General features: G+C 33.7%; 1 protein-coding gene across 3 annotated transcripts in view; it reads right to left on the bottom strand.

Moving 5' to 3' along the window:
- Positions 1-26,009, bottom strand: part of Csmd3 (CUB and Sushi multiple domains 3) — an 860,328-nt gene that overhangs the window by 667,737 nt on the left and 166,582 nt on the right. For all 3 annotated transcript variants that reach the window (XM_048358905.1, XM_048358906.1, XM_048358908.1), the window contains exon 4: positions 14,616-14,810. In XM_048358905.1, the coding sequence (XP_048214862.1) occupies positions 14,616-14,810 (195 nt within the window). The remainder of the gene's footprint in view (positions 1-14,615; positions 14,811-26,009) is intronic.

The raw sequence follows: 26,009 nt of genomic DNA, 5'->3' as shown, positions 1-26,009 counted from the left end.
GCTGGAGTTCAAATCCCCAGTTCTCTTTTAAAGAAAAAGACAAAGTATCCTCAACCATTCCTTAACAACCATCAGTCTTCAAACTGAAATAGTCACCTGTTGGGGGTTCTGTTTGGCCTTGAGGGGGAAAGGGCGATGGGAGTGGTCCCGGGGCGCTGCCCTTCCCCCAGCCCTGGGGCAGTGCAGAGGGTGGCCCCTCCCACCTTCCCGAAGAGAAGCATAGCAGCCCCGCCTCTCAGCTCGGCCACATGTGTAATGGGGGAGACAAGGTCCTTGGGGGGCTGTGGTCTCTGCCCATAGAGGAAGTTCTGTGACATCACCTGATGGAACGTCCATCAGCCAATCGAGGGCCTCTGGGGGTATAAACTGTTAGCCCCTCCCTTGAATAAACCAGAACATCCCTGAGGCTTCTCCCGGGACCCCATGCAGCTGTGTCTTCCATGGCGGGTTTGGGGCACCCTGGGACCACCGGCTACAGAGGCTACCTGTGGCCATCGCTCCCACGTGAGAGTGATAAAGGACCACACAGGAAGGTGCGGACAAGCCCAGGACCACCCCCCCCCCCCCCAAGCGGAAGGGAAGTAGAGTAAGCCCAGCAGTCACTGATCCCCATTATATTCATCTAGATCAGTCAAAGATAATTCAGTTTTAGTTTCTCAAGTGATGTTCTTTACTAAAACTAAAAACTTTTATAATCACCTTCAATTTATGTTTGCCCAAATTCATATGTTTAAATACATTTAAGTATACATTTATTATGTAAACTATATTTATGACTATATATAAGTCCAGAGAGCTCTACAAAAGGCTCTTCTTTTCTCCCCTCCCTCCCTGTTTTTTTTATTCCTTCTTTTCTTTTCCCCCTTCTCCCTACTAGCCCTCCTCTCCTCTCTCACCCTTTTCTTCACTCTCATTCCCTTCCCTTCCCTTTTTCCTTTCTGTTTCTTTCTCTTTTCTTCCTTTTCATTCCTTTCTCGTTACTTTTTTTAACTCTTCCTTTCCTTTAATTTTCCTTCATTTTTTTATTGTTAATGCAATGTGAACTCAGAGGCACATTTTTACTAGTCTAGCACTCTTATTACTTGAGACAGACATCCAGTCCAGCTTTTCCCTGGTTATATTTGGAAATGGTGAGCAGCACCTTTGCTGCTCATGCTGGCCTGGAGTCACAATCCAAGAGACATCAGCTTCCTGAGCAGCTAGGATTAAAAGTGTAAGCCACCAGTTCCTGGTCAAAGTGTGTGTGTGTGTGTGTGTTATACTTTCTACCACAACTAAAATTTCTGAAGCTTGAAATAATGTTTGGTTAGGAGAGAGGAATAATGGAAAGAATATTAGTAACAATTAAATGGAAATAATACAGAGGACCAGAAGAGTGGCTCAAGTAAATAAATTGTTAGAAATTTAAATTCATTTATAAGAAAATACTGAGTATTTCCATTAGATAAGAGACAAAAAAAATTAGACCAAGAAAGATTCATGACAGTGTATGGAGGATAGAATTGTCCTCATTGTCCAATTTTTTAATAAAAAAAATCGTAGCCACTTCTTTCAATAGTTGTTTCATTCTGTACACTGTTTTTCTTAACTTATTCAGGCTTCAGTTTCTTGATCAATAAAATGGACTTTCAGTTTTTTCCCACTACAAAGCAGGAGTGTAAAGACAAAATGGGTTAATTTTGGAGGAACTTCCAATGGACGAAACTCTCAACTGTCTATGGCAGAGTTAATAATTTATGTACAGGTTGTTTTGGGGGGAGGAATCTCATACTTCATCAATATATAGTTCATTGAAATCAACAACTGTATATAGGCCTACATCATTACCTAACAATAGATATGTATTCAGAGAACATAAAAACAAAATTATTTACACTTTAATAAGTGAATATATTAAGTCTACATATGCTACTAATAGTTCCACAATTTTATTCTGTGCTTTATTAGAAAACTAGAAAGAGAGCTATTCAGTGGCTCATATTACTGTTGACTTTTAGCACTTTGTGAAGTGATCATTTTCTAACTATGCAATTGCAATGATAATGACTTTACTGCTATTCTCTAGACTATTTTCTTTGATTGTGTATGTAATTACTAGAAGCAATAGCCACTTAGAATGAGTTGCAATAAATACAATCAGATAACACTTTCACAAAACGTGAACATTAATATGCAAATATTGAATTTATACATAAAGGGAGTTATAAGTTAAGCCAAAGCATAAAATACCTCTCAACTATAATCATGTTGAAATTTCTGTATATAACTAAGAACTTTAAAAGAAATGTTAAACTACTTGATCATCTATGGCCTAGATAGAACTATTGTGGTTTGGGCTCTGCTTATAGATAAGTATTTTCCAGATTCCATACTTGGTATAAAGAAATGCTATTTTTAAATTCCAGGTTTTTTTTTTTTTTTTTTTTTTTGCCAGTCCTGGGCTTGAGCACTGTCCCTGGCTTCTTTTTGCTCATGGCTAGCACTCTGCCACTTGAGCCACAGCGACACTTCTGGCCATTTTCTGTATATGTGGTGCTGGGGAATTGAACCCAGGGCCTCATGTATAAGAGGCAAGCACTCTTGCCACTAGGCCATATCCCAGCCCAAATTCCAGGTTTTTAATGTGTAGATATGCAATTAAATTCAGACAGTTATACAATATTTGTGTGTGGTTACTGACACTATGCATGTGTGTTCTGATAATATTATTCTACAAATACTTAGGTTTCTAAGGAACAAAGTATTCATGTATCATTAGAGAGTTGTGCTGTGGCCTGGGAAATTAATTTCCTGAGCTTATGTTACAAAAATCTACCGGATGTGGATATTCAATTATACTCTGATTACTTTATGATGTATTGAAAAAGTTTTATTCCACATGGCTTTCTTTTACATTGTGAGATTATAAAATATGTTTTCTAAATTTATTTAATCTGTCAAATGAAACACAGCTAAAATGAAGGCTGATTTCAATAAGGATCTCTGGGAGATCCAGAACTTGTCATTCCTTTCCGCACTTTGTACATTTTTATTTCATCTAACTATCTCACTATTTTATCTGTACATAGACTTCTTCATTTGCTTTTTTTTTTTTTGGCCAGTCCTGGGCCTTGGACTCAGGGCCTGAGCACTGTCCCTGGCTTCTTCCCGCTCAAGGCTAGCACTCTGCCACTTGAGCCACAGCGCCGCTTCTGGCCGTTTTCTGTATATGTGGTGCTGGGGAATCGAACCTAGGGCCTCGTGTATCCGAGGCAGGCACTCTTGCCACTAGGCTATATCCCCAGCCCTCTTCATTTGCTTTTAATACATGATAATTGCTGTGTCCATTTCATTTTTAGACTGTGCCGACTTCTTTTGTAAAATGTCAGTCATAAATTCAATTATAAGTAGTCTTTACATTTAGGTTAGTGAATGCAATGATATTCAAATTGAGGCAGAGAATGATGAAAACAATTGCCTTTGCCATAAATACAATGAACTTACACACAAAACCAAGAACAAAAATAACCATGGAGAAATACACTCTTCCAAGTCTTCTTCAGTATTTCGTTCATTTATAGACACTTTCATATATGTAATTCCTAAACAGCAAAGCTATATTTTGGTGTCAGATTTAGCACTGGGAAAAGCTTAAGGGAAAATAACTACAGACGGGTTTTAGATTTTAAGAACATCAATCAATGTACAAAGCGAGTGACTCTAAAGCCACTTAAGCTTCAGGACTTCAGATTTTGTCCTCTATGATTAAATTCACAGAAGAATTTTTATCACTGAACAATGACAGAGGACCTAAATTAATAGGCAACTATTAGAAAAAAGAATCCCACACAAAGGATGGTAGAGTGTCTTTCCCAAATGAATTTCTGATTATGTTCTACAACATAAAATATAGACATTTTAATGAGGGGACAGTCCATGAAAATATATATCTCATAGTTTACCCAGTGTCTTTTGTAATGCTCATTCTTCTCTTTCCATTTATTTGTCCTAAATTATTTTGCCTCATATTTAAGTTGTGGCCTTATAAAGAGTAACCTAATACCAGATGGCCATTGCTGTGGTTCATTGAGTTTATATCCTAGCAGAAAGTTAGATGATTGCTTTTCAAGGTCCTTATCATGCATCAAACAGTCTATTTTACTACAGGGCATGCTGAAGCTGTCAATAGATTTTTTTTGGCTGAAGATGCTTTATTATTAAAATAATAAAATCGAAATCATGTGTCTGTGAAATCATATAACTGTTTTGTAAACACTGATATAATTTTTCTTTCTACTTAATATGGAATGGAGATTTATATTAGAAATGAGTACTTAGCAGCTATCAATTGCTTTTAATTGGAGAACAATTTTATTAAATTATTTGTACGATTTCTGTAGGTATATGTGATTTGGAGGTATACTATATTTTTGGACTTATACGTTTAAATTATTTGTGGTCAACACAAATAGAATATATGCAAAAAGGAGGCTGTTATTATGCTGTACATAGTTATTTATTTATTTTTCAGTTTTATTTTTTCTTTCATCTCTTGTAATTTTCAGTACCTTGTGTCTTGTATATAAAATTATTCGACCAGGGAATGGAAAAGTGAATTACAGAAACAGCAAAAGATGAACTAATGCAACAATGATACTCACTTGACACTAGGTTAGATATCAACTTTATAACATGGGGATGGGAGGAAGTGGGAGTAGGGAGGGGAAGTAGGAGAATAGGAAAGATAGGGTAACATTGTTTAAAAACAAATGTAATCATTACCTTTGTTAAGCAACTGGAAGCCCCCCCGCTCATCAGTTTTATAATAAAGATACAATTAAGTTGAAATATAATATCTGTAAATCAAAGATTTCACAGAATAATATAGCTCCAACTTGCACACGATTGTCATAAAATTAACTCAAAGAAGCCTCAAAAATGGCTGGCTTTTGTCTTTGATTTTAAAGTACTATTGTCGACATATTTTTCTTAGAACTACACAAAAAGTGACAGAAGCGAACATTATTTATTAAAGGAACAAATATCTGTAAGTTAATTGTCATACTATAAAACACTGATAAGTATATAGGGTGTCTATTTCTTAAATGTCAAAGTATGTGAATTAGTTTACAATAAAGGGAGAGAAGCTAAACTATTTGAGGAGGAAGAGATGCAAATTAGTGTCATAGTGCTATTAGTATATGTGTGATGATGGTTTAATCCTCAGTCCCAAAAAACAATAAAATGAGTAATTATATTCATGACGGAGAAGAATGAAAATTACTTATTGAGTGAAGGAAATTACAACTCACCTATACTGAATTGCAGAGAGTGAGTTGAATATTAAAGATACTACTGGTGATTTCAACAATCCAGCTGAAGTCCTACAAATACTCTTTAAACATAAGAAACACTCCAGCAGCTAGACAATATTGCTTGCACAAGAGCACTACTCTCTTTTGCAAAACATTAAAGTTATATTTGAGCAATGATCCTGGTCACCATAGAGTTTATTTTTCAAATACAAAGCCTCTATATTTAATGAGCTTCATGAAACCTGGGGCTCCTTCATCCATCCACAGGAGGCCTCGTGCATAATTCATGCTATGCATATATAAAAGTCCAGGCACTGGATATATTTCAGTTTGAGAATATCTGGAAATAAGTGGACTTTGCAGTGCTGGAGTGAAGTTAGGACATTCATTTGCACTAACAGTGGTGTATATTGCTTACTCATTCCAATCAATTTTAATAGGTTAATTTGGGGATATAGTGTTTCCCTTATCCACCACAACTCAGAAAAATCTAATTTTACTTAGTATCTGCATATGTCATTTTCTGGTGCTGTTTTCAGATAACTCTCATATTATTCCTCTTTTTGCGTTTAAACACACATATATGTATATGTACATATATACATATATATTCTGTATATAGTATCTACTTTATAAGCCCTATTTACAAATAATATACAAGTATTTCAATATAATAACCACACTTTCTCTAATCTCTTTAACCTTCACAATATTTTAAAAATAACTCATATTTTGTGCCCTTAGAAATACAAATCAAACCCTGAAACAATCACATCGAGACATATAAATCATTGTATCACAAACATACTATTCACAAAAGGATTGGTCTTCATGAAAGAATGATCCAATTTTGACCCGGTTGTTGGTTAAACAGTTTTATTTCCAGGGAATGGAAAAGCAGCAAGTGACCTGTGATATTTGTAAACTCATGCAGGTGTCCTATTGATACTGGAACTTTTCTGTATGAGGTACTGCAGTGATCATAGAACCTCATTTCAAAGTGACCCACAGGTAATTGTGTGTAGAAAATGCTTTTCTCATTTGCATCAATAATAATGTTCCTTTTAAGAGACTAGAAGGTACTTGGATGATCAGGATAATGATACAAAATTGTGCGTATAAATATTGCTCTAATAATGGTGATAAATTCAAAGTCTATACTAAAATATTTTTCTGAGGTAACATTAAAAATATTTAAAATAGGGGCTGGGGATATAGCCTAGTGGCAAGAGTGCCTGCCTCGGATACACGAGGCCCTAGGTTCGATTCCCCAGGACCACATATACAGAAAACGGCCAGAAGCGGCGCTGTGGCTCAAGTGGCGGAGTGCTAGCCTTGAGCATGCAGAAGCCAGGGACAGTGCTCAAGCCCGGAGTCCAAGGCCCAGGACTGGCCAAAAAAAAAAAAAAAAAAAAAAAAAATATTTAAAATAAATCAAACCATCAGTTCTCTAATGTCCTTAAGGAATACTTTCTCATTTTTTCATTACTTTGCATTATTTTCATGTCCTTGTAAAAAGGATTTTCTATTTAACAAAGCAATTTGGAAATACAGTGCATCTTGCTCAATGTCTTTCTTCCCTTTCAACATCCTCATCTATCCCTCCCCAACCTACACATTCTCTCACTCAAAATTATGTGGGAAAGACATAGAATTGTTGACTGCCTTTCCCAATCTTCGTCCTGTTTATTCATCTATAACTTTACCCTTCACTCCTTTAAGTACCTGTTTCTTGGTATTTTTTTTTTGAATTTTTCCTTTGCATTTCTACAGATTTACTTTATTTGAGATTTCCCTTGAAGCTATAATATTTTAGTTAAAATATTTGTATATACTTGGACACTATGTAACCCATTGTTTTTACTTGTAAGTTTATAAGCTAATTCTAGATTCCGCATCCTTTATCTCTTTGGGCCTGACGTAATTTCATTTAATATAATTCTTCCAGGTCTTTCCATTACTTAATGTATAGTTCATGTGTTCTAGAGAGTCAACAGTATATCTGAATTATTTTATTTTTCGTCATAAGGCAGTTTACTATTCATGTTCTTCTACCACTTAGAGAATTACAAAAAGACATTCTCTTCTTTGGGAGTAGACTGAAATGGAAGAGAGCAATTTGCAAAGTTTTGTTAAGTGAATGTGAACAGATTTTAGCTATCAAAATGTAAAAAATTAATGACCAAGAAGCAGACAAAACTGAACTCTTTCACATCCTAATATTTAATATATCATAATTGTATATATTTTTATACTTTGGTTTTCAATTTATTTTTATTTACTGGATTGGTAATATCAGAAACTTTTCCTCTGACGTGGACATTTGGATATTTATAACATTATAACAGGCTATACAAAATTAACATTAGAGCAGGAAGTCCATGGCTATTAAAGATAAATACATAGGAAATATAGGTATTTGCTCTCGATAATGTGTCAAATTATATTCACACATTATAAGTGGGTGGGTTGAAGATTCCAGTCTCTCCTTTAGCTATTATGTAACCTGTTAGAGGTTCCCACCCACTCCAGGAAGCAGATATGAATATAGTATGACTTTTTTTCCTCCATAGAGTAATTGTGTTATAGTTCATTAAGCTACTTTTACTGACATTTTATCAATAATAAATTATTAAGGTAATGTCTAATTGCTGAATACACCATTTTAGCATTAATTATTCTTTGCATTCTACACAGACAATAAACTGCCTTTATATTTTTCTAATGTCATTTAGAAGTGATTTTTAGTGAATAAGTTTAACCACATGTAAACACACCACTTTGTTCCACAACCTAAGTCACTACTTCTTTGGAGAACTTCGGCTGCAATTTAAATACAGAAAAAAAAAAAAGTATAACATGTCCAGTCTCTATGTCTGCAGCTACTATTACTTTATTTTAAAATTAGGCTCAGTACTTTCCGATAGAAGCATATAATTCCATAAGTGAAGTGAGCCAGACCCGAATAAATATAAACTGCATGGTCTCCCTTACTGGTAATAATTAGTATATGTCTAGGAGAGTCCTAGAAGATGATCACTATAGCACAATGGCTATGTACATAAGATTAAGATGACACTAAGAGGAATGATCTCCAGAATATGGAAAAAACTGATTTATCATTGATGTTGTTATTTTCAACCAACTATGTGAATTTTCTGGTACCGTGGGTTATTTATATATGTCTGGATGAATTAGCAAAGAGGAATATTAAAATGGTGAGACAAAGGGTAAAAGGGAAACTACAGCAATACTTAAAAGACAATATGTTGTAAACTAACTGTATAACTCAAGGGGACTGCATGGGGAGGAGAGAAGTTGGGAGAAAAAATGAGGGAGAGGGTAACAAGTTGGGCAAGAAATGTACTCACTACCTAACACTATAACTCCGCTGTATATTACCTTGACAATAAAAATTAAATGAATAAATTAGGTTCATATGTACAGTTTTATATTACATTCTTATCCAGAATTCTTGATCAAGATTTCTAGCAAGTAATAGTAATTTGGATAAGCAAATTGAATGTTGTTTATCCCTCAGCAATTTTCTTTACATTGTATTAGAATTCAGTTTTTCTTCCAAGAAAAAATAGTAACTGTTAGAAAGCCCTTTTTCACTTTTCATTATTGATTCAGCTAATGGACATTTTGTTGCTTTGTCAGTGATATGAATTCCCTCCTTTAGCCCATCTGATTAAAAGCACTGTTAAACATATCATTCAGGTCACACAGCACCAATTGGCCATGTGACATCTATATTACTGATATCCAAGACTTCTCCAAATTTATCACCTTCCTATCAGGAAAAAAAAAAATTAATCCCATCAACAGCTCATCACCCCTTGCCCCTTCTCTGCTCATGGCTTTTCTTTACCCCTTGTATGAATTTTTACATTTTTATTTGGGGCTATAATAACATCACCAAATCTTCAAGAGTAAAAATACCCTTTGTTTTCTCTAATTAATCCAATGTTCAGCATTTTCTATTACAGCCCCAAATTTTCTATAACTGATTCCTTAAAATTTTTACAGCAACACTCCCAATAAATTGTTTAAAGAAAGGTAGATTCAGTTTTAGATTCAAAGTGCAGCACTGTAATTTGAGTATCAATCATATATATATATATTTTTTTAATTCACTTTCCCTAGGATATGTGCTATATCTATGCAAATGCCCTACTGGATGCAGAATATCATGAGATTTAGAAGCTTTCACCAACTAATAGTATAACCGTTTTACTTCGCCAGCCAATTGCTGTTAATTAGACAGGAGTGTTGGGAGCACTGGGTTGCAAGGACACAGGCCACATCGAAGCTCAGTGGGAATAAAAGGAGCTGGTGCAGAGAAGTGAGGGCTCTGAGTTTGTGGCACTTTCATTGGGGATTTGGAGCACACAGGCATTAGGCTTCCCTTTATAGGAAATCGCTTAGCCCAGCAGCAGGCAGTTCTTTGCCTTTCAAGAATACCAGCAGATGGTGTTGATAAAAGCCATCCTGCCTACAAACACAAAAACCTCTTGCACCATACCCTCTAGGTTTATGTGGCATTCTTTTTACTTTTTTTTTCCCTTAATTAAATTATCATTGTTAGGAACCCTCAAAGAACTCTGAAAAGGCAAAGGTTTCCTCAAGGAGAGATGTCATGTAAACTCCAGGAGTAGCAATGAGCAGATCATTACAAACTTATCAGCCCCCTGCAAAGTTATAAATTAAAGAAACAGTATGCTATCAAGTGGCAAGAAGCAGACAAAGGAAGATATGAACTGAAGAGTTTCCTAGCTTTGTCCCACCCTACCCGTCAGAACTTGATGAAAAAGATATTCATTGTAAGTATATTAGCCTTAAGTCTTAGGTTTTTTGTGTTTTTTTTTTAAAAAAGGTTAGTAGGAGATAAATTGCAACTTAGAAAATTAGATCATGTGCTCTGTGAAGTATGATTTCAAGCCTACCCTAAGCCTGTAAATATTAGTAACACATGAGAAGTACTTTTGAAGCTGGAAAGGAAAATTTGTACTTTCTACATGAATTATTGCCTCATTCACAATGTTCCTGCTCCATATACTTTGTATTTTTAGCTATCCTCTGTGAACATTTCTCTTAAATCATTGTCCCTAAATGAACTTCCATCCCCTCCACAGAGACATTAATACATTCCTTATCAAGGTGTCTCCTGTTCTCCACACACTCTGCCATTAAAGCAATTATCACCCATTATTGTAATTGCTTGATTTCCATACAATCTATCCCACTGGACTACAGGTTTTTAAAGATAAGAAGTGTTTCTTAATCAATTATTTGACCCTAAGCGTATGAAATACTACTTTTCATAGGACAGTGCTTTCATGAATACATTTGGATGAGTAAATGTATTTATGAGCATTATTGTGTTTTTTTTCAAATTCTTATCAAACTGATGTACAGAGAGGTTACAGTTTCATACATTAGGCATTGGATGCATTTCTTGTACTGTTTGTTACCTTGTCCCTCATACCCCCCTCCCCCTCCCCAGGTGTTCAGTTCACTTACACTAAACAGTTTTGCAAGTATTGCTATTGTAGTTGTTTGTCTTTTTTTACCCTGTGTCTCTCAATTTTATTGTTTAGGAGGAGAAAAGGTGAGCTTAGTAGACTAATTGGAAGCTGGCAATATCTCCAAATGCAGTGTGCCATTTTTTCCTTGTTTGTTTGCTTGTTTGTTTTTGGTCAGTGATGGGGCCTGGAAGCTGTCTCTGAGCTCTTTTTTGTTATGTTTTGTTTCATTTTCCAGCCCTGGGGCTTGGGATTTAGGGCCTGTGCTCTGTCCCTGAGCTTCTTTTGGCCAAAGCTAGTGTCCAGCACTTGAGCCACAGTGCCACTTCTGGTTTTTTCTGTTTATGTGGTACTGAGAAACTGAACGCAGGGTTTCATGCGTGCTGGGCAAGCACTCTACCATTAAGCCACATTCTCAACCTTGCCACACTTTTTTGATTAATGACATGAATTAATAATGCAGGTTAGTGTGAACAGCAAAGAAATACGTCTGCAGGAAGCAGAAATAGGGTTCTGTCTGCACCCTGCAAGCTGAGTTTAGTCCTGAAATAAAAGAACTTCAAGAAAACAAGAGATGTAGTGAGTATAGGGTAAGACTTGGAGAGAGAGCTACCTGGTATTAACCATTTCAAATTAATTTTGCTTGATATTACCTATTTCAAATTAATTTCTCTGTATATGTGGAGAAGTAGACCACATAAAAAAGCTAAAGAAAAGCTGGGATAATGGAGCTATTGCAAATATAAACTCAGTGTGCATTTGTGCTGATACATTAAACCTTAACAGTATTGTGCTTCTCTTCTTAACTATGTATTTTAGCCAATGTAGGGAAAGCATTGGTTTCTAAAATTAAGCATTTTTCTCAAAAGCTCTTATCAATAAGTATCAGAATAGATGTTTAAAATATCTGTATGTCAGTCTTTATGTTACCTAGTATCATACCCATAACAAAAAATAATTAGGTAAACTAGGAATGCTTTACTATAAACTCAACATGTGTTTATTGTTTGTAAACTTCAAGGTACATCTCCAAGGTGCATAATTTAATCTTTTATACTTTCTGATACTTTTTCTTTTAAAATATTTCTATCTGTGTTATTCATTCACAGTTTTTTTTCTTAATTTAATTTGTTGTCTGAGGGGTTACAGTTGTATAAGTCAGATAAAGACTATACTTCAGGCTGGAAATATGGCCTAGTGGCAAGAGTGCTTGACTCCTATACATGAAGCCCTGGGTTCGATTCCCCAGTACCACATATATAGAAAATGGCCAGAAGTGGCACTGTGGATCAAGTGGCAGAGTGCTAGCCTTAAGCAAAGAGAAGCCAGGGACAGTGCTCAGGCCCTGAGTCCAAAGCCTACGACTGGCCAAAAAAAGAAAAAAGTGAAAGAGTATATTTCTTTTTGAGCACTCTCTCTCTCTCTCTCTCTCTCTCTCTCTCTCTCTCTCTCTCTCTCTCTCTCTCTCTCTCTCTCCCAATTTACCCTTCCATCCACATCCACAAGCTATATAGCTCATTTCTTCGTTTTTTCCTGTTTTCTTTTTGCTGGTCCTGGTGTATAAATTCAGGGCCTGGGCACTGTCCCTGAGCCTCTTTGTGCTCAAGGTTAGCATTGTACCACTTGAGCCACAGCACCCATTGCAGGTTTTATGAATAGTTTACTGGGGGTAACTGTCTCATGAAAACTTTTCTGCTAGGACTGATACTCAGATTTCAGCCTCCTGAATAGCTAGGATTATAGACATGAGTCACAGGTGCCTGGTGAGTTCATTTCCAGCATAGGACTAGTGAGTAGCATTGATTCATTTGCTTATCCTTTGAGTTAAAGAGTTCTAAGCTTCTTCAAAAAAAATAAAATAAAATTACACATCTGTTGATTTACACAAAATATACGATTTCTTCTCATTATAATAAAATTATTTGATGGGGAGATATAACTTAATTTTGTGAACTTCTTTAAAGTGCTAGCACAGTTGGGGATGGAAGCCAGAGAAAATGGGCTCAAACCCAACCTCTCTTAATCATTCCATTTGCCTTTGGAAGACATTTTTCTATGACATTCTCATATTGCCACATATCTTCTGAAAAGAAATTCTGTCTTTTTGAATCAGAATACCCTCACCAAAACGTTTGCTTGCCCTAGAACAGAAGTATATATATCCATATATATGTGTATATATATATATATATATATATATATATGGTCTTCCACAAGAACAAAGAACAAATTTATGTACAAACCTTGTGACATATAGATGGTAACTGCTTTCAGAGCAAGGAGAGGAAGTGTTTGTTTACCACACAAGTTTCAGCTTCCTGAATTCAGGATTCACCCATCATAATGAACTGTAAGAATTAGGGATTGGAGGTGCATACATTTGCACAAATCCCTCATTTCTGACTTAGGAATCTTGTGACTTTCATCTCTATGTGGAATACTAGTAAAGAAGACTAGTAGAGAAACTGGAAAACTTGCAAGTAAAGTTTTACACTCTCCTCTTTCTGATGTTTACTAGTTCAGAAACCTCTAGCAATTATTTTAAAATATCTGGACTTCAGCTTGTGATCATGAAATTTAAAAGAGATAATGCTTGTAATTTCCCCAGCATTTTTCAGTGTTGGCAATGACAGATAAGGAAAGATGGACAGCAATTGAAAGAAGCAACAGCAATGATAATAACATTAGAAGCGCCAGCAACAGAAGGAATTGCGTTTATAAACAAAATAGTGTAAATATATTGCAGAGATTTTATTAAGCGGGAGCTATAGGCTTTCTCATTTAATGTGTAACAAATGGAACATGTGGGGGATTTTCTCTCACTGAGGAGAGATACATGAGACTCACTTTGTTGACATGAATTAGTTAGGCTAATTCACATGCTAATGGATGAAGGTGGGGTAAGAAGCTGCCTGTGTGTGATGTACATGGATGACTTACATTCATTTAAAGTCTTAGCTCAGGAAAAAGCTAGTAATTTACATGTCCACATTTCTTTCATGGTGGAATTATACAAATGTGTCAAATATGCCAAAAGACAAATGAAACAGCAATCATGAGGGAAGGAAATCTTGGGAAAAAAATGTCCATCTTCAGCATTTCGGGGGGGCTAGCATCATCTTCGTATTTAGACATATTTAAGCTGTCTATTTTCTATGTTCTTTAATGAAACATTTGTCCACATTGTTGTACATTATTTTTCCTGTAGTGCAATTTGTTTTATGATCTTAACTGTACTTGCTATACTCTTGATAACAAAGCAAATATGCTAGGTTCTCTTTGACAAATCTTTAGAAGGTTCAGAGATCTCTTTAATACTTAATGAAAGCCCAAGCAACAAGAAATCTAGTTTCTAAGCATTGGAAACTCCTTGTATTTTCCTATACAAATCAGAAAGCCTATACATATACATTGTATATATGTAAATATGTATAAATATGTCATTGAAAAATACTAATCTAGAAAGGTAGCTTAGAAGTAGAGTCCCTGAGTTCAAACCCCAGAATTATAGTCAATCATTTTAGCATATATGTATTTTAGATTTAAATTGTAAAAGGTTAATATATACATCATATAGTATATACATCATATAGTAGTATATGTAAGAAATAATAAATATTACATATAATTTATATATAATATATATACATACACTACATTGACTATATATTACTTTTCAGATTCTACTTAAGGAGTGCTATCTTCAAGTGTATTATCTGGTGACAACTGCTACATTTAACAAGTTTTAATTGGGTCAATTTAATTTTTAATCAGTGTAAAATATAATATTTACCTCTACAGATGGGAACAGGGAAGTCCCATGAGGCTGTATTCACCGAGTTCGCTATGCAGGTCAGCTGAGGGTGTCCATCTAGTATGTACCCAGTTACGCAGCTGTAGCGGATCTTGTCCCCAACATCAAACCTTGTCCCATACAATACTCCTTTAGGCGGAACTCCTGGGTTTCCACAGGAACTACTCTGCAGTTCTACAGAAAAAAAGAGCAAGTGAGAATTGGTAGTTATTTAATGTATATTAATGTGTTAAATTGTAAAATCATGTGTGGATATGAGTATTCACTTTTCCTTTGGATAGAGTCACAAAAGAAATGCCTTCTATTTCAACACCCATTATAGTCAAGTTTGGAAAAAGAAGCCATTTATGGCCCAGGTAATCTGTGTCATTATATGTGCTGGAAAATTTAGTTATTTGGCATCATTCAGTTTTCACAGCAAGCTTTGAAATCAGTATTACTTATTATTCCCAGAGAAGTAAACTAAGATTAATAACACTGTATGGCTTCTTCAAGGTAGAATTCTAATAAAACCATAATAAGTAATTCTATTTTCATTATTGTGATCTATGTGCTTCTGCTATTTCTAAGTAAACCCTTACAATGAGCATTTATTTAGAAAAAATAAACATTTGGGGGTAAAATTCAAATAGGATATAGTGATAAATAAAAATGGTAAATTGCCAAAGAAAAATGTGCTTTTTTTTAACCTTGAATTTATAATAAAATATAGTAATAATTACCATAGCGCCTATTCCAGTATAATTAAAGTGTCTGATGGGTCAGAAAATGTCACTAATTTTATGTATTTATTTATTTTCTTGCCAGTCCTCTGCCTTGGGACTAGGGCTCCAGACTAAGGGCCCGCGCACTGTCCTTGGCTTCTTTTTGCTCAAGGCTAGCACTCTGCCACTTGAGCCACAGCACCACTTCTGGCCATTTTCTGTATATGTGGTGCTGGGGAATCGAACCCAGAGCTTCATGTATGCTAGGCAAGCACTCTTGCCCCTAGGCCATATCCCCAGCCCCTGATTTTATTATGTGATGCTTCAAAGTAACTACAATACGGATGTGTCTTTTTTTCCTTAAAAGAATAGTCACTTTAGAAAAAACGTCCATGTTTAAATTAAAATGGTGATCTATATATATGTATATATTTTATCAGAACTTACAGAACATGGTATGAATAAATGAGTATGGTGGTAGTAAAATGTTCTCATTTTTTGCATTTTTTTCCTTTCTTCAGTTAGTTATTATTATTATTATTTTTTTTTTTTTTTGGCCAGTCCTGGGCCTTGGACTCAGGGCCTGAGCACCATCCCTGGCTTCTTCCCGCTCAAGGCTAGCACTCTGCCACCTAAGCCACAGCGCCCCTTCTGGCCGTTTTCCATATATGTGGTGCTGGGGAATCGAACCCACAGCTTCATGTGTAGGAGGCAAGCACTCTTGCCACTAGGCCATATTCCCAGCCCCAGTTATTTCTTGACAATAACATTATTATTTTTTAACCAAGTAATTATAAACCAATATAACACTGAAATTATCAATTTCAATATTAGGCAAAACATCAGACTACAAAATTATTGGTTATGTGTGGCAGTAAATTTACAAAACTTAAAGATAATTATTCATTCAACTTGTATGCAGAGTTCAAGCTTATAATTCTATACAGTAAGTTTTTTGAGACATTGGGAAATATTTTGCTTATGTTCATTTACTTATAAATTTTCCAACTCTGGTTAAAGGACAAAAAGACCACTGATTAATTTTAAATAGTATGTCATTTTAATTGGTGAAATGTGTATTAAGGACAAAAAATACATAGAATTTATGATATATTTTACAAATAACATATTAACTTTGAGTTTAAAATACCTGTTTCAAATTTCTCAACCTAGAAAAGTGAATAAATATTAAAAAGTAAAAATATTTAATAATAATTTAATAATAGATAATTATTAATATTTAAAATATCAATAAGGGTTGGGATGTAGCTCAGCAGCAAAGTGCTTCTCTAGCAAGTATGATGTCCTGGGTTTGATCCCATGTACCAAAAAAAAAAAGACAAAAGAAAAGAGAAAAATAGTTATAAAATTACAGACTAGTTATTTGTAATATTTATTTTTTCTACTTCATATATAACATCTTACATTTTCACTAAAACATACAAATATTTTCTGTAGATTTTGAACATTTGTTTATGTTTAAATATTTCAGTTTTGAAAATTCATGTGATTAATGGATAAAATGCTTTCTGGAATAGATGTTGGAGCTAATAAGTTTTGATAAAATGCATAGCAATTCAATCCTTTGAGTATAGTATTAACAAAGGCAACACTCTTAATGAAACTACCACTTTGGGCCTTATAATCAAACTGCTCTTCTCCTTTTTACCCTCTACAAAATAATTAAGGTCAGGACTTCAATTATTTATAAATTTATATATCTAGGGTATGGGTAGTTTTCATATTAATTCACAGGAAGTAGCTTGATGGGAAATAAAAGAATAGAGAAGAAAGCTCTAAATAGTTTTTCATACTCAGATTTAATTTATATTTAAATGAATGCATAAATATGTTACCTAGAACAAAGTGTCTAAAGTAAAAGAAGACAACATATGAAGTAAAGTCATGAATGATTAACATGATTTGACTATATAGATCCAAAATGGATACATGATATAAACTTGGGCTGTTTCTAGATGAAGCTAAAAAGAGAATTCTCAAACATTTCTGTCCTTCACTTTCAGGAAAGCCCTAATATTTCTTGCTCCTGTCTGCCACTGTGTGTAATAACATCTGTTCACCCACTATTGAATAACTGAGCTTAATTAAGATACTTCACACTGAAGTTAAGGAAGTCTTCATTTTGTATCCATTCCTCTTTGATTATATTTTTAGCTCTTTGTCAAACCTTTAAATTTGGATCCTCCTCTAATGTGTCTATTTCCATTTTAAAACTGAAGAAAATAGACACTATGTTAACAAGTGTAGAATTCTATGATCCACCTTGAAAAGTATTGTGTTCTGCATAATCATCACTTATTGATTTTAAAAATAGACAGTACTGCATTTTAAGCTGTTGTTATAACTACATAATAAATTGTTTTAGAAATATTTAAGCAACACACACTATTTTAGGTATTATTTCTATATCCCTCAAGAGCTGCCATATAAGAGGATGAAATACCAAAACACACACACAGACACACACACACACACACACACACACACACACGTCATACAAATATTTATAGTAAGTAGTAATACTATTTAAAAATTATAAAATTAATCTTACTCATTAACAGGTTTAAGAAATACAGTGAAAATCTTCATATAAATCTTCAAATATACATGTAAGCCAGCTTTTATAAAGCCTGTTACTTCAATTTGCTTCTGATATAAATAATTACCTAAGAGGCAGACTTACTGAAAAGATTGTAGTGATTACTTCCACCACCAAGTGAAATCAGTATATCGATTGAAAAGCTTAGGTGACTATAATGAAACAAGTATTGACCTTGAAAAAAGACTCTATTATGCATAAATTAAAATAAAATTGGAGTAGGGGAGGGAGTACTTTCAAATTGTTTTCACAGTATTTTTTTTATTGACACTGAACTATTTTTAAAAGGAAAATATGAATAAACAAAAGAAAGTATCCATGTACTCCAGCTTTCTTTGAATTTATTCAAATCCTTGGAAACTGTCCAATAAGGTCATGATCATAGATATTGGAGAAATGCTTAGCCTAGGTAATTCTCCTTGAAAAAGAATAACAAAACTGCACTCAAAATGTCTGAAAAATGTCAGAGACCTTTACTGTCAATTTTACTCTGCTACCCATAAACCATGACTGAGACAAAAAAATAGTAGCTGCTTTTCAGGTGGAATAATGTCTTCTTTATTAATTCTCTAAATATTAAAAGCATCAGCAAATAATATGAGGAACTTTAGGCAAAAGAAACCATTGTGTGCTGGAAATAATTGTTAATATAATAAAAGTGTAACACGAACATGAAAAGTCATCATAATTTCAAAGTACAAATTTTTACCGAGGATAGAGTTTGGTGACACTGACCATTTTATATTAAAATACAATAAAAGTGATACGGTAAGAAGCACATATTAAGTCAGTCATCAGAAAACCTTATGGCTCATGTGACATTAACATTGTCATATGATACATACCAGTGAAGAAAATAGCACTTTTTCATTAACCATTTCAAGAAGTCAATGTGGACCCTGTGCATCAAGACTCAGCTATTCCCTTTCTAGACATTTAAGCATTCATATTTTTCCTCTTGTATCTCATCACAAAAAATACATAATTTTCCCTAGTGTGTAATGAGAAACACTGATACTTAGGTCGATAATGAACTAAAGTCCATAATTAAGAAAATAATACAAGACTTGTAATTCAAGTCTAGATTTTCTCAAAGCACTAGATCAGTTTACAATATGTAATGCTAACTACAAAATAAAAAGGAAATAATCATTCTCCAACTGTTTATTGAAATCTATTTTTGGCAATGTTCTGAGGTGATGGTCTTGCCAAAGGAATACATGGTCCTGTCCTCAGGGAATGCAAATAATTTAGTATAGAAATTTTATATGACGTGTGATACAAAGAAGTATTTTATAAAAATATGATGAGAATAAATAATCCTAAATCTATAATGGAATTCCTAATGAAGCCAAGTTTAATTTATGATACTCAAAGATTAAGCTTTCAATTAAACAGATAAAAAGACATGAAAACTAGGTGACTCAAAATTGAGGAATAAGAATCAAAGTACTAAAATAGTTACTCGATTGGCATAATCAGGAGGATAGGTTTTATAGTAATGACAAAATAGAAAGTAGGTTAGGAAAAATATTCAGAAAAAGGTAATAGACTTTTTGCATGGACTCATGAATAAGAAGTGATGTCTAACATTAAATATTTAGAGGGGATGCTGTCGACTCTTCACAGTAGAATAATTGAAAATAAATAACTGAAATGTATTCTAAGTATGAATCAAATATGGATTTTCATGTTTATGTATGATATATTTACTATGAGAATTTTCTTAGTATCAATTCAATCATTAGCAGGAAATTTTTGTTGAGCATCAAGTTATAAATGTACTTAAAAGTTTTTATGTGTGTAATTTATATGGTGAATACGTGAGCAATCCATGGAAAGTAAATTTCCTCTTCATTGTTATGACTAAATTGGTATTTGAGGCTTTTAAATTCAACATAGATATGTAATGTTCCTGTAGAGGCAGTATTGTATATGCCACCTATCATTAAATACTATTTACTACATCTTTTTATTGCAATGTTAAATAGTAGTAATTTAGTCAGGGGTAAAATTCCATTACTCTTTTCTAAATCATGTAAGAAATTGTGGGTCTTACCTACATTTTTGTTAAAAAATTATAACCAATTTCACCAAACTTCTATACAGGTGTCACTGTTTCATCCATTCCTGTGTGCATGCATCTTTTGATTGATATTGAATATGCAATACCATAACAGGAATTGGAGAGTCATCCTTAACATATTGTTAACTAACAAAATCTAGGGAAGTTAAACATATTAAAAATGTAAGATAAAATGTAAATCCTGATAGACGCTGTACATAAGGAAACACACAATAGTAAACCATGGTTTCCTTAGAGATATCCAACAAAATTCTATCAATCTATTTAGAAAAAAGATTGATTTACACAAATAAGCATATCAAAACAGCTCTGTCTCTAAGAAACTCAACTTGTTAGGAATATGTTGATAATTGGGAAAAACAAGATTTCTAACAAATAACTTAGAAAAAAACCTGACCTTGAAAATTAGAATAAAAAAATGAAAGGAAAGATACAGGGCACTTGTGTGCAGAATTGCATAATTATTCCATCAAATAGATGAAGCATGGTCCTGCTGAGATCAATTAACAATGCTTTAAAACATTGTAAAGTTATATCTAGGAAGGGAAGTAAAATCACATTGTTTGTACTTCTTACAGAAAACTAATCTCTGGGTTTTATTTCCCAGATGATTAAAAATAATTTAGGAGAGCATAACATCAAAGTAAAGAAAAATGCTTGTACCTAGTACCTGAGACCTCAAACCACTTAACAAATGAACACATTTTCTGAACTGTCAATGATGCAAAATCTTCTGTGTTACAGATATTGCACCAGTTCATTTGTATAAGTCATTTCTACTGGAGTATGATAACTTATTTGTGAATTTGGTTGAACAAAAGTTTTGTAAATGTAATTAATTATTAATCCTATCCCCAGCACTTTTTCTTCATTAAATATAACTGCATAAAACTAGTGTGTGTGTATGTGTGTGGTGTGTGTGTGTGTGTGTGTGCGTGTGTCTGTGTTCCCACACTCTAGTACAAGAACCTTGTGAATAGGGACTCGGACTCAACCCTGTGCATCAGGAATTCATTAGGTCATGTTTGAGGCAAGCAATGCAGGACTGTCAGGTTAGATATCTCATTCAATAGGAAATTATAAATGATTGCCACAACAAAATAACAGGATAGAACTAGTTTTGTAGTACTATACTAGATTTTGTAAGATCTAAATCATATTGGAATGTAATTTTTGTATGAGGGAGATTAAATTGACTTGCATTCAATTCTTTGTCTATGAAAATATTATCACTTATAATAATTTTCTTTATATAAACATTATTCCAAAGTATCTGATTGTGCCATGGTCCTCACTGGAAAGCTAGAGATAGAGCATATAGGAGGCCACATTCGTCATCTTGAAATTGATCATGAAATTGCAAAAGGTTGTCTTGTACATGGAAAAAAGAAATCTGAGTATTGGTTATTATTTTAACTTTAAGAAAAGAAACCCAAATCAAGTATTGACTGTGGGAACAAAGGAATGGTACTCCACATTGTCTGCCTAAGAAGAAAAAAAGGTGACAGAATTGATTTGGGGAAAAGAACCAATAGCGATTAAGTATACTTCAGATAGTAAAGGAAAAGTCTGTTGTTGCAATTTACACAAAAAAAGTTAAGGTAAACCATATTTTTTATGAATATATTCCCAAAGAAAATAACTGAAGTACTAGAAGAGTTAGTGCAAAGACAGATGCATAAAAATCTATCATAACTACATTATACCAATTTGTTTTTATGTTAAGTATGTAAATAGGCCACATGGAAATATAGGCAAATAATTGAGGACTAATTTCATATAGAACATAAAATACTTGATGTGATAAAGACTTGTTTTTAAATAATAATCTTGTCTTAGAAGTAAAAAATAACTCATGATTTTTTAGTCAAATATCTCTGCTCTCTTTTTCACAATAAGTTTTATTACCTAAAAGTAAACTCAAGGTAAATTTAAGAAAATGATATTTAAAAAAATATATCTAACATCAAATGTACAAAGAGAGTTTGGTAGAATTTTAATAAAATATGGAAAAAATTGGAGTCTTTTAGAATATAGTTGCATGGGATATAGGTGCTAAAATATTACCAAAGCCCAAAGAAATAACATAGAATAGAAGCATTCGCTTTAATGTTTCTAAAAATGAATAATACTGCATGTGGATCAGGGTGGCATTTAATAGCTTGATTCAGATGAACAGAAATATGTGAATTGACTCTGCTTCCCCTGTGACAGAATTAGGACAAGGATCTGAATTAAAACTTTGGAATCAAAGCAATTTGATTCTTTAAAAAGATGTGTTAAGCTGATCCTGGGTAATTTAATGAATTATATAATCATCAAAAATGATAAATGAGATGCGATTGTTTTATAGCAATTTCTGAGCACCTAATTATTGAAGCCTGTAGCAGGACCAGCAATCAGGTCTTATAAAAATGACACCATATCACTCTTGTTGGAACTTATAAATACACTGGAATAAGAAGACAAGCATCATAAGACAATCTAGTAATCAAAGATATTTCTATAACTTAAGCATTTATAAAGAAAATAATTGTTCTTATTATATATTTATAGTGAAGGAATGTTATTGTGTGAAATGAGATAACAGAATTTTAGTTGGTGAAGAGTGAATATTCAAATACATTCCAGGTGTGAGACTCACACAAAAGAACATGTAAGAAGTAACCCAGGGTAATGCAAATCAGGTTGCCTTATACAGAACCAAATCCATATGAGGAAAATGGAATTAATATCAGAAAATAATTGTAATGCCACACATTACAGAGATAAAAATTAGTAGTTTCAGTGTCTGTGCTGTTTGCCTTTTCATTGTTGACACAATCTCTTTCTTTTTTCCCCCCACAATCTCTTAATCGCAGAATGCCACTGTATTTTAGCAATTGAATGGAGCCCCAATTTCAATTTTCTACAATATGCACAGCAATGCTGTTTTATTTTTCTGTTTTTTTTTTTAATTTGCTGCTGGAAATGTTTTATTTCTTTTTGTTTTCACCAAGAGAAACCATGTATTCCCACTGATCAGAGAAATTTAGAACACAAAGTGTTAAATTATGTTGTACCTTGTGTAAAGTACAGAGAGGATTAGCTAATTGTACAGGTCATGTGGATGAATAGATTCTGTTTGACAGAGATTATAACGGGCCACCTGCTCTGTCAGACATAGGTTCTTGTCTCCTTTGTCTTGTGTCCTGTCTTTTCTTCTGAATAGTTCTTTCATGTCCACATTTTCTGTGGACAGATTTACAGCGGTTGTGGGAGGATAAACTATCATCTGGAGTACACAGTACTAGACTACATTGCTGATGCATGTCAGGTCCTTGAAATCTCCCAAGGCCAGAATGGTCTGAGAGTTTTGTAGATGAGTCATGAAATGTGTTTAGTTAAACGTCCCTCAAGTAACTTAAAAAAAAAATGCTTTATTTGTTACCAGTTACTTTCATTCTCTTGCTAATTGGAAAGGCATCGTGTTGATCCGAAAGAAAAAAAAAAGGAACTCGGGCAGGAATTCTACGTGGCTTATCTGATTATTAAGTTGTAGGTAAGTTTCCATCCATTACCTAAAAAACTTAAGAGGACACTCTCTGGGAAAGCTCTTTTTTTTTTCTTTTATTAAATTTCTTGCAGCTGTATACAAAAACAAATAATTTTCCCCAAATTTAGTTTGAATTTCCTTTTGGCCTTCCTTGAACATAGTTACTTCATACCTGTGATATGACGCTCTGGGGCAGGTCATGTGATGGTGATCTTTTAAACCTTACTCTACCCTCCACCTTGTACACCTGTGATTTCACTGAACATTTGCCTCATGATAAAGGATTACAAGTTCTGATTTGTAATACCCTTACTTTTTACTATTTTGACTTCATAGTAACACATAATTTGCATTTTACTTACAACTTTCAGAAATGAAAAAGCTATAAATTTAGTATAATTTCTAGGAACAGACTTTAGGCTAAGCTTCTTTAATTATTAAATCTTTGCTTACCATAAGAGGACTGTTATTCTGAGGCCACCACTGGAATTAAATTAACCTAGTCTCTTCTCCCCCATCCCTAATAGCAAAAAGAGACTAGAGAAAAAAATATCACCTAGAGTTACAACTTCAAGGATCAAGAAACCACTTCAAGGGCAACTAATATAGTCACTAGGAAGATTTCAACGTTCACATCAAAACCAAATTCCAGAATCTCCAAGGAAAATGCATGTTTTTGTTTGCACAGAAGTGTGTTGTAGTGGTTGAACATTGATTCACATTCTACAAGAACTTCAAAATTGTGATTTTGATTATCTTGTTTCCTAATAGTTTCAAATATAAGAATGAAATGGAAACTCATATGATTTATCCAATCATGTTTCCTTGTATATTCGGTTTTTTTTTTCCTTCAATTCGTTGGCTAATTTTCCAAAACACAACTAAATAGTCTAACTTTGATTGCACTGACGATGTCTCATATACCATCTAAAGATAAAGATTTTCATTAATCACAGTTCTTGGTGTTTGCCTATTCAGATATTCCTTGCCCTCCCTCCAATACATGGTATGTGTTCTTTCTTCACTACTTTGGAATATACATCCTTTCTTCTATCCAGATCTTCTAGCCGTTAAAATCTATTTCTAGCTTTTCCATCAAGCTTTTCCACATTGTCTGCTTATGCTTGAAGAACTAGCTTCAGAATTGGACAAATCAGAAAATATTAGAAGTCCCACATGAAGTCTCCTTTGGACAGAAATTTCTCTGAATTCTAACTGACATAGGGAAGTATAGTATTTAGACCATATTTTTTCAAGAGCAGAAATAATTGGGAAGGTGGAAGCACAGATTTACAAATTACATAAGAAGCTCTCAGCTGACAATACAATAAATATTGTTGACTTTATTCTTCTAGAGTAATGTTCAAAGTTAGCTCCTTACTGAAACTGTTCTGCAAATATGAAAGAAAATTGGAAAGGAGAAGAAATATACCTTTGCAGTTTTATATTCTTACAAGTGACTCTATCATTAGACAATGAAATAAAGTGGGAAAATTTCCAGTAATGAACTCAAATAAGATTTCGTTGAATCGTATCTACATCATTGAGCTGGGCATTTTATACTTTAATATCATTTTGCATATCATCCTTTGCTCTGAGACTTACTTTTGTGACTCAAGTAAATTGATAAAAATTCACTAAGATTTTCCTTGAGTTGTGAGTTCCTGGTACTCTAATCACCCATAGTAGTATTCATTTTATTCTATTTGCTTCATACTGAAAAGATGGCTTATACAGGAACTCATTTTCCTATTATAGATATTTGCATGTCTATTTTTGGCCCCATGTTTATAGACTATGTCAATAATTTTCAATCCACTCAAACCATATTTTATTTAACAATGCAAAGGTCCTCTAATGATGTACTTCCATTTTTATTCACTTATCTTCACTGTGATCTTAACATTTAGTATATGTTTAGCTCTTAAAAGTAATGCCTTCTAATCATACTGACTGGTTTTGTTATTAGTTATAGCTTACAGTATAGTACAATACATATTGATTAACTACAACTCTGAAAAGTAATTGAATCTAATTATGGCAATTATCTCTGTTCAATAGCTTCCAGTAGACTCTTCCCACATGTTATACTGTCAGATTGCATACAGTTTTCCCTGATGTGACCTGCCCAATTGCATTTCAGGCTTTATTCAATGAGCAGGCACAGTTCTGATTAAAATTAATAAGGGTTATGCATGGATTGAGTGAAGACTGCACTTATTAGGACTGTAGTATGAATATAAGAAAGAATTAAGTATCATTGGACCTTCTTATTTTAATTATGTACCCAAACGATTTTAATCAAGCATATAATTAAATTTAAGAGGAAGTGTATTGTGTGCTAATTTCCATTGATTATTAATAATATGCTTATTTATGCATGCAAACTCTATAACTACATATATTTCCACACTGTATCTGAATGACA

This window comes from Perognathus longimembris, chromosome 12, assembly GCF_023159225.1.
Source record: "Perognathus longimembris pacificus isolate PPM17 chromosome 12, ASM2315922v1, whole genome shotgun sequence".
In the NCBI taxonomy this organism is placed as follows: domain Eukaryota; kingdom Metazoa; phylum Chordata; class Mammalia; order Rodentia; family Heteromyidae; genus Perognathus; species Perognathus longimembris.
This window is presented reverse-complemented; position numbering and strand designations above follow the sequence as displayed.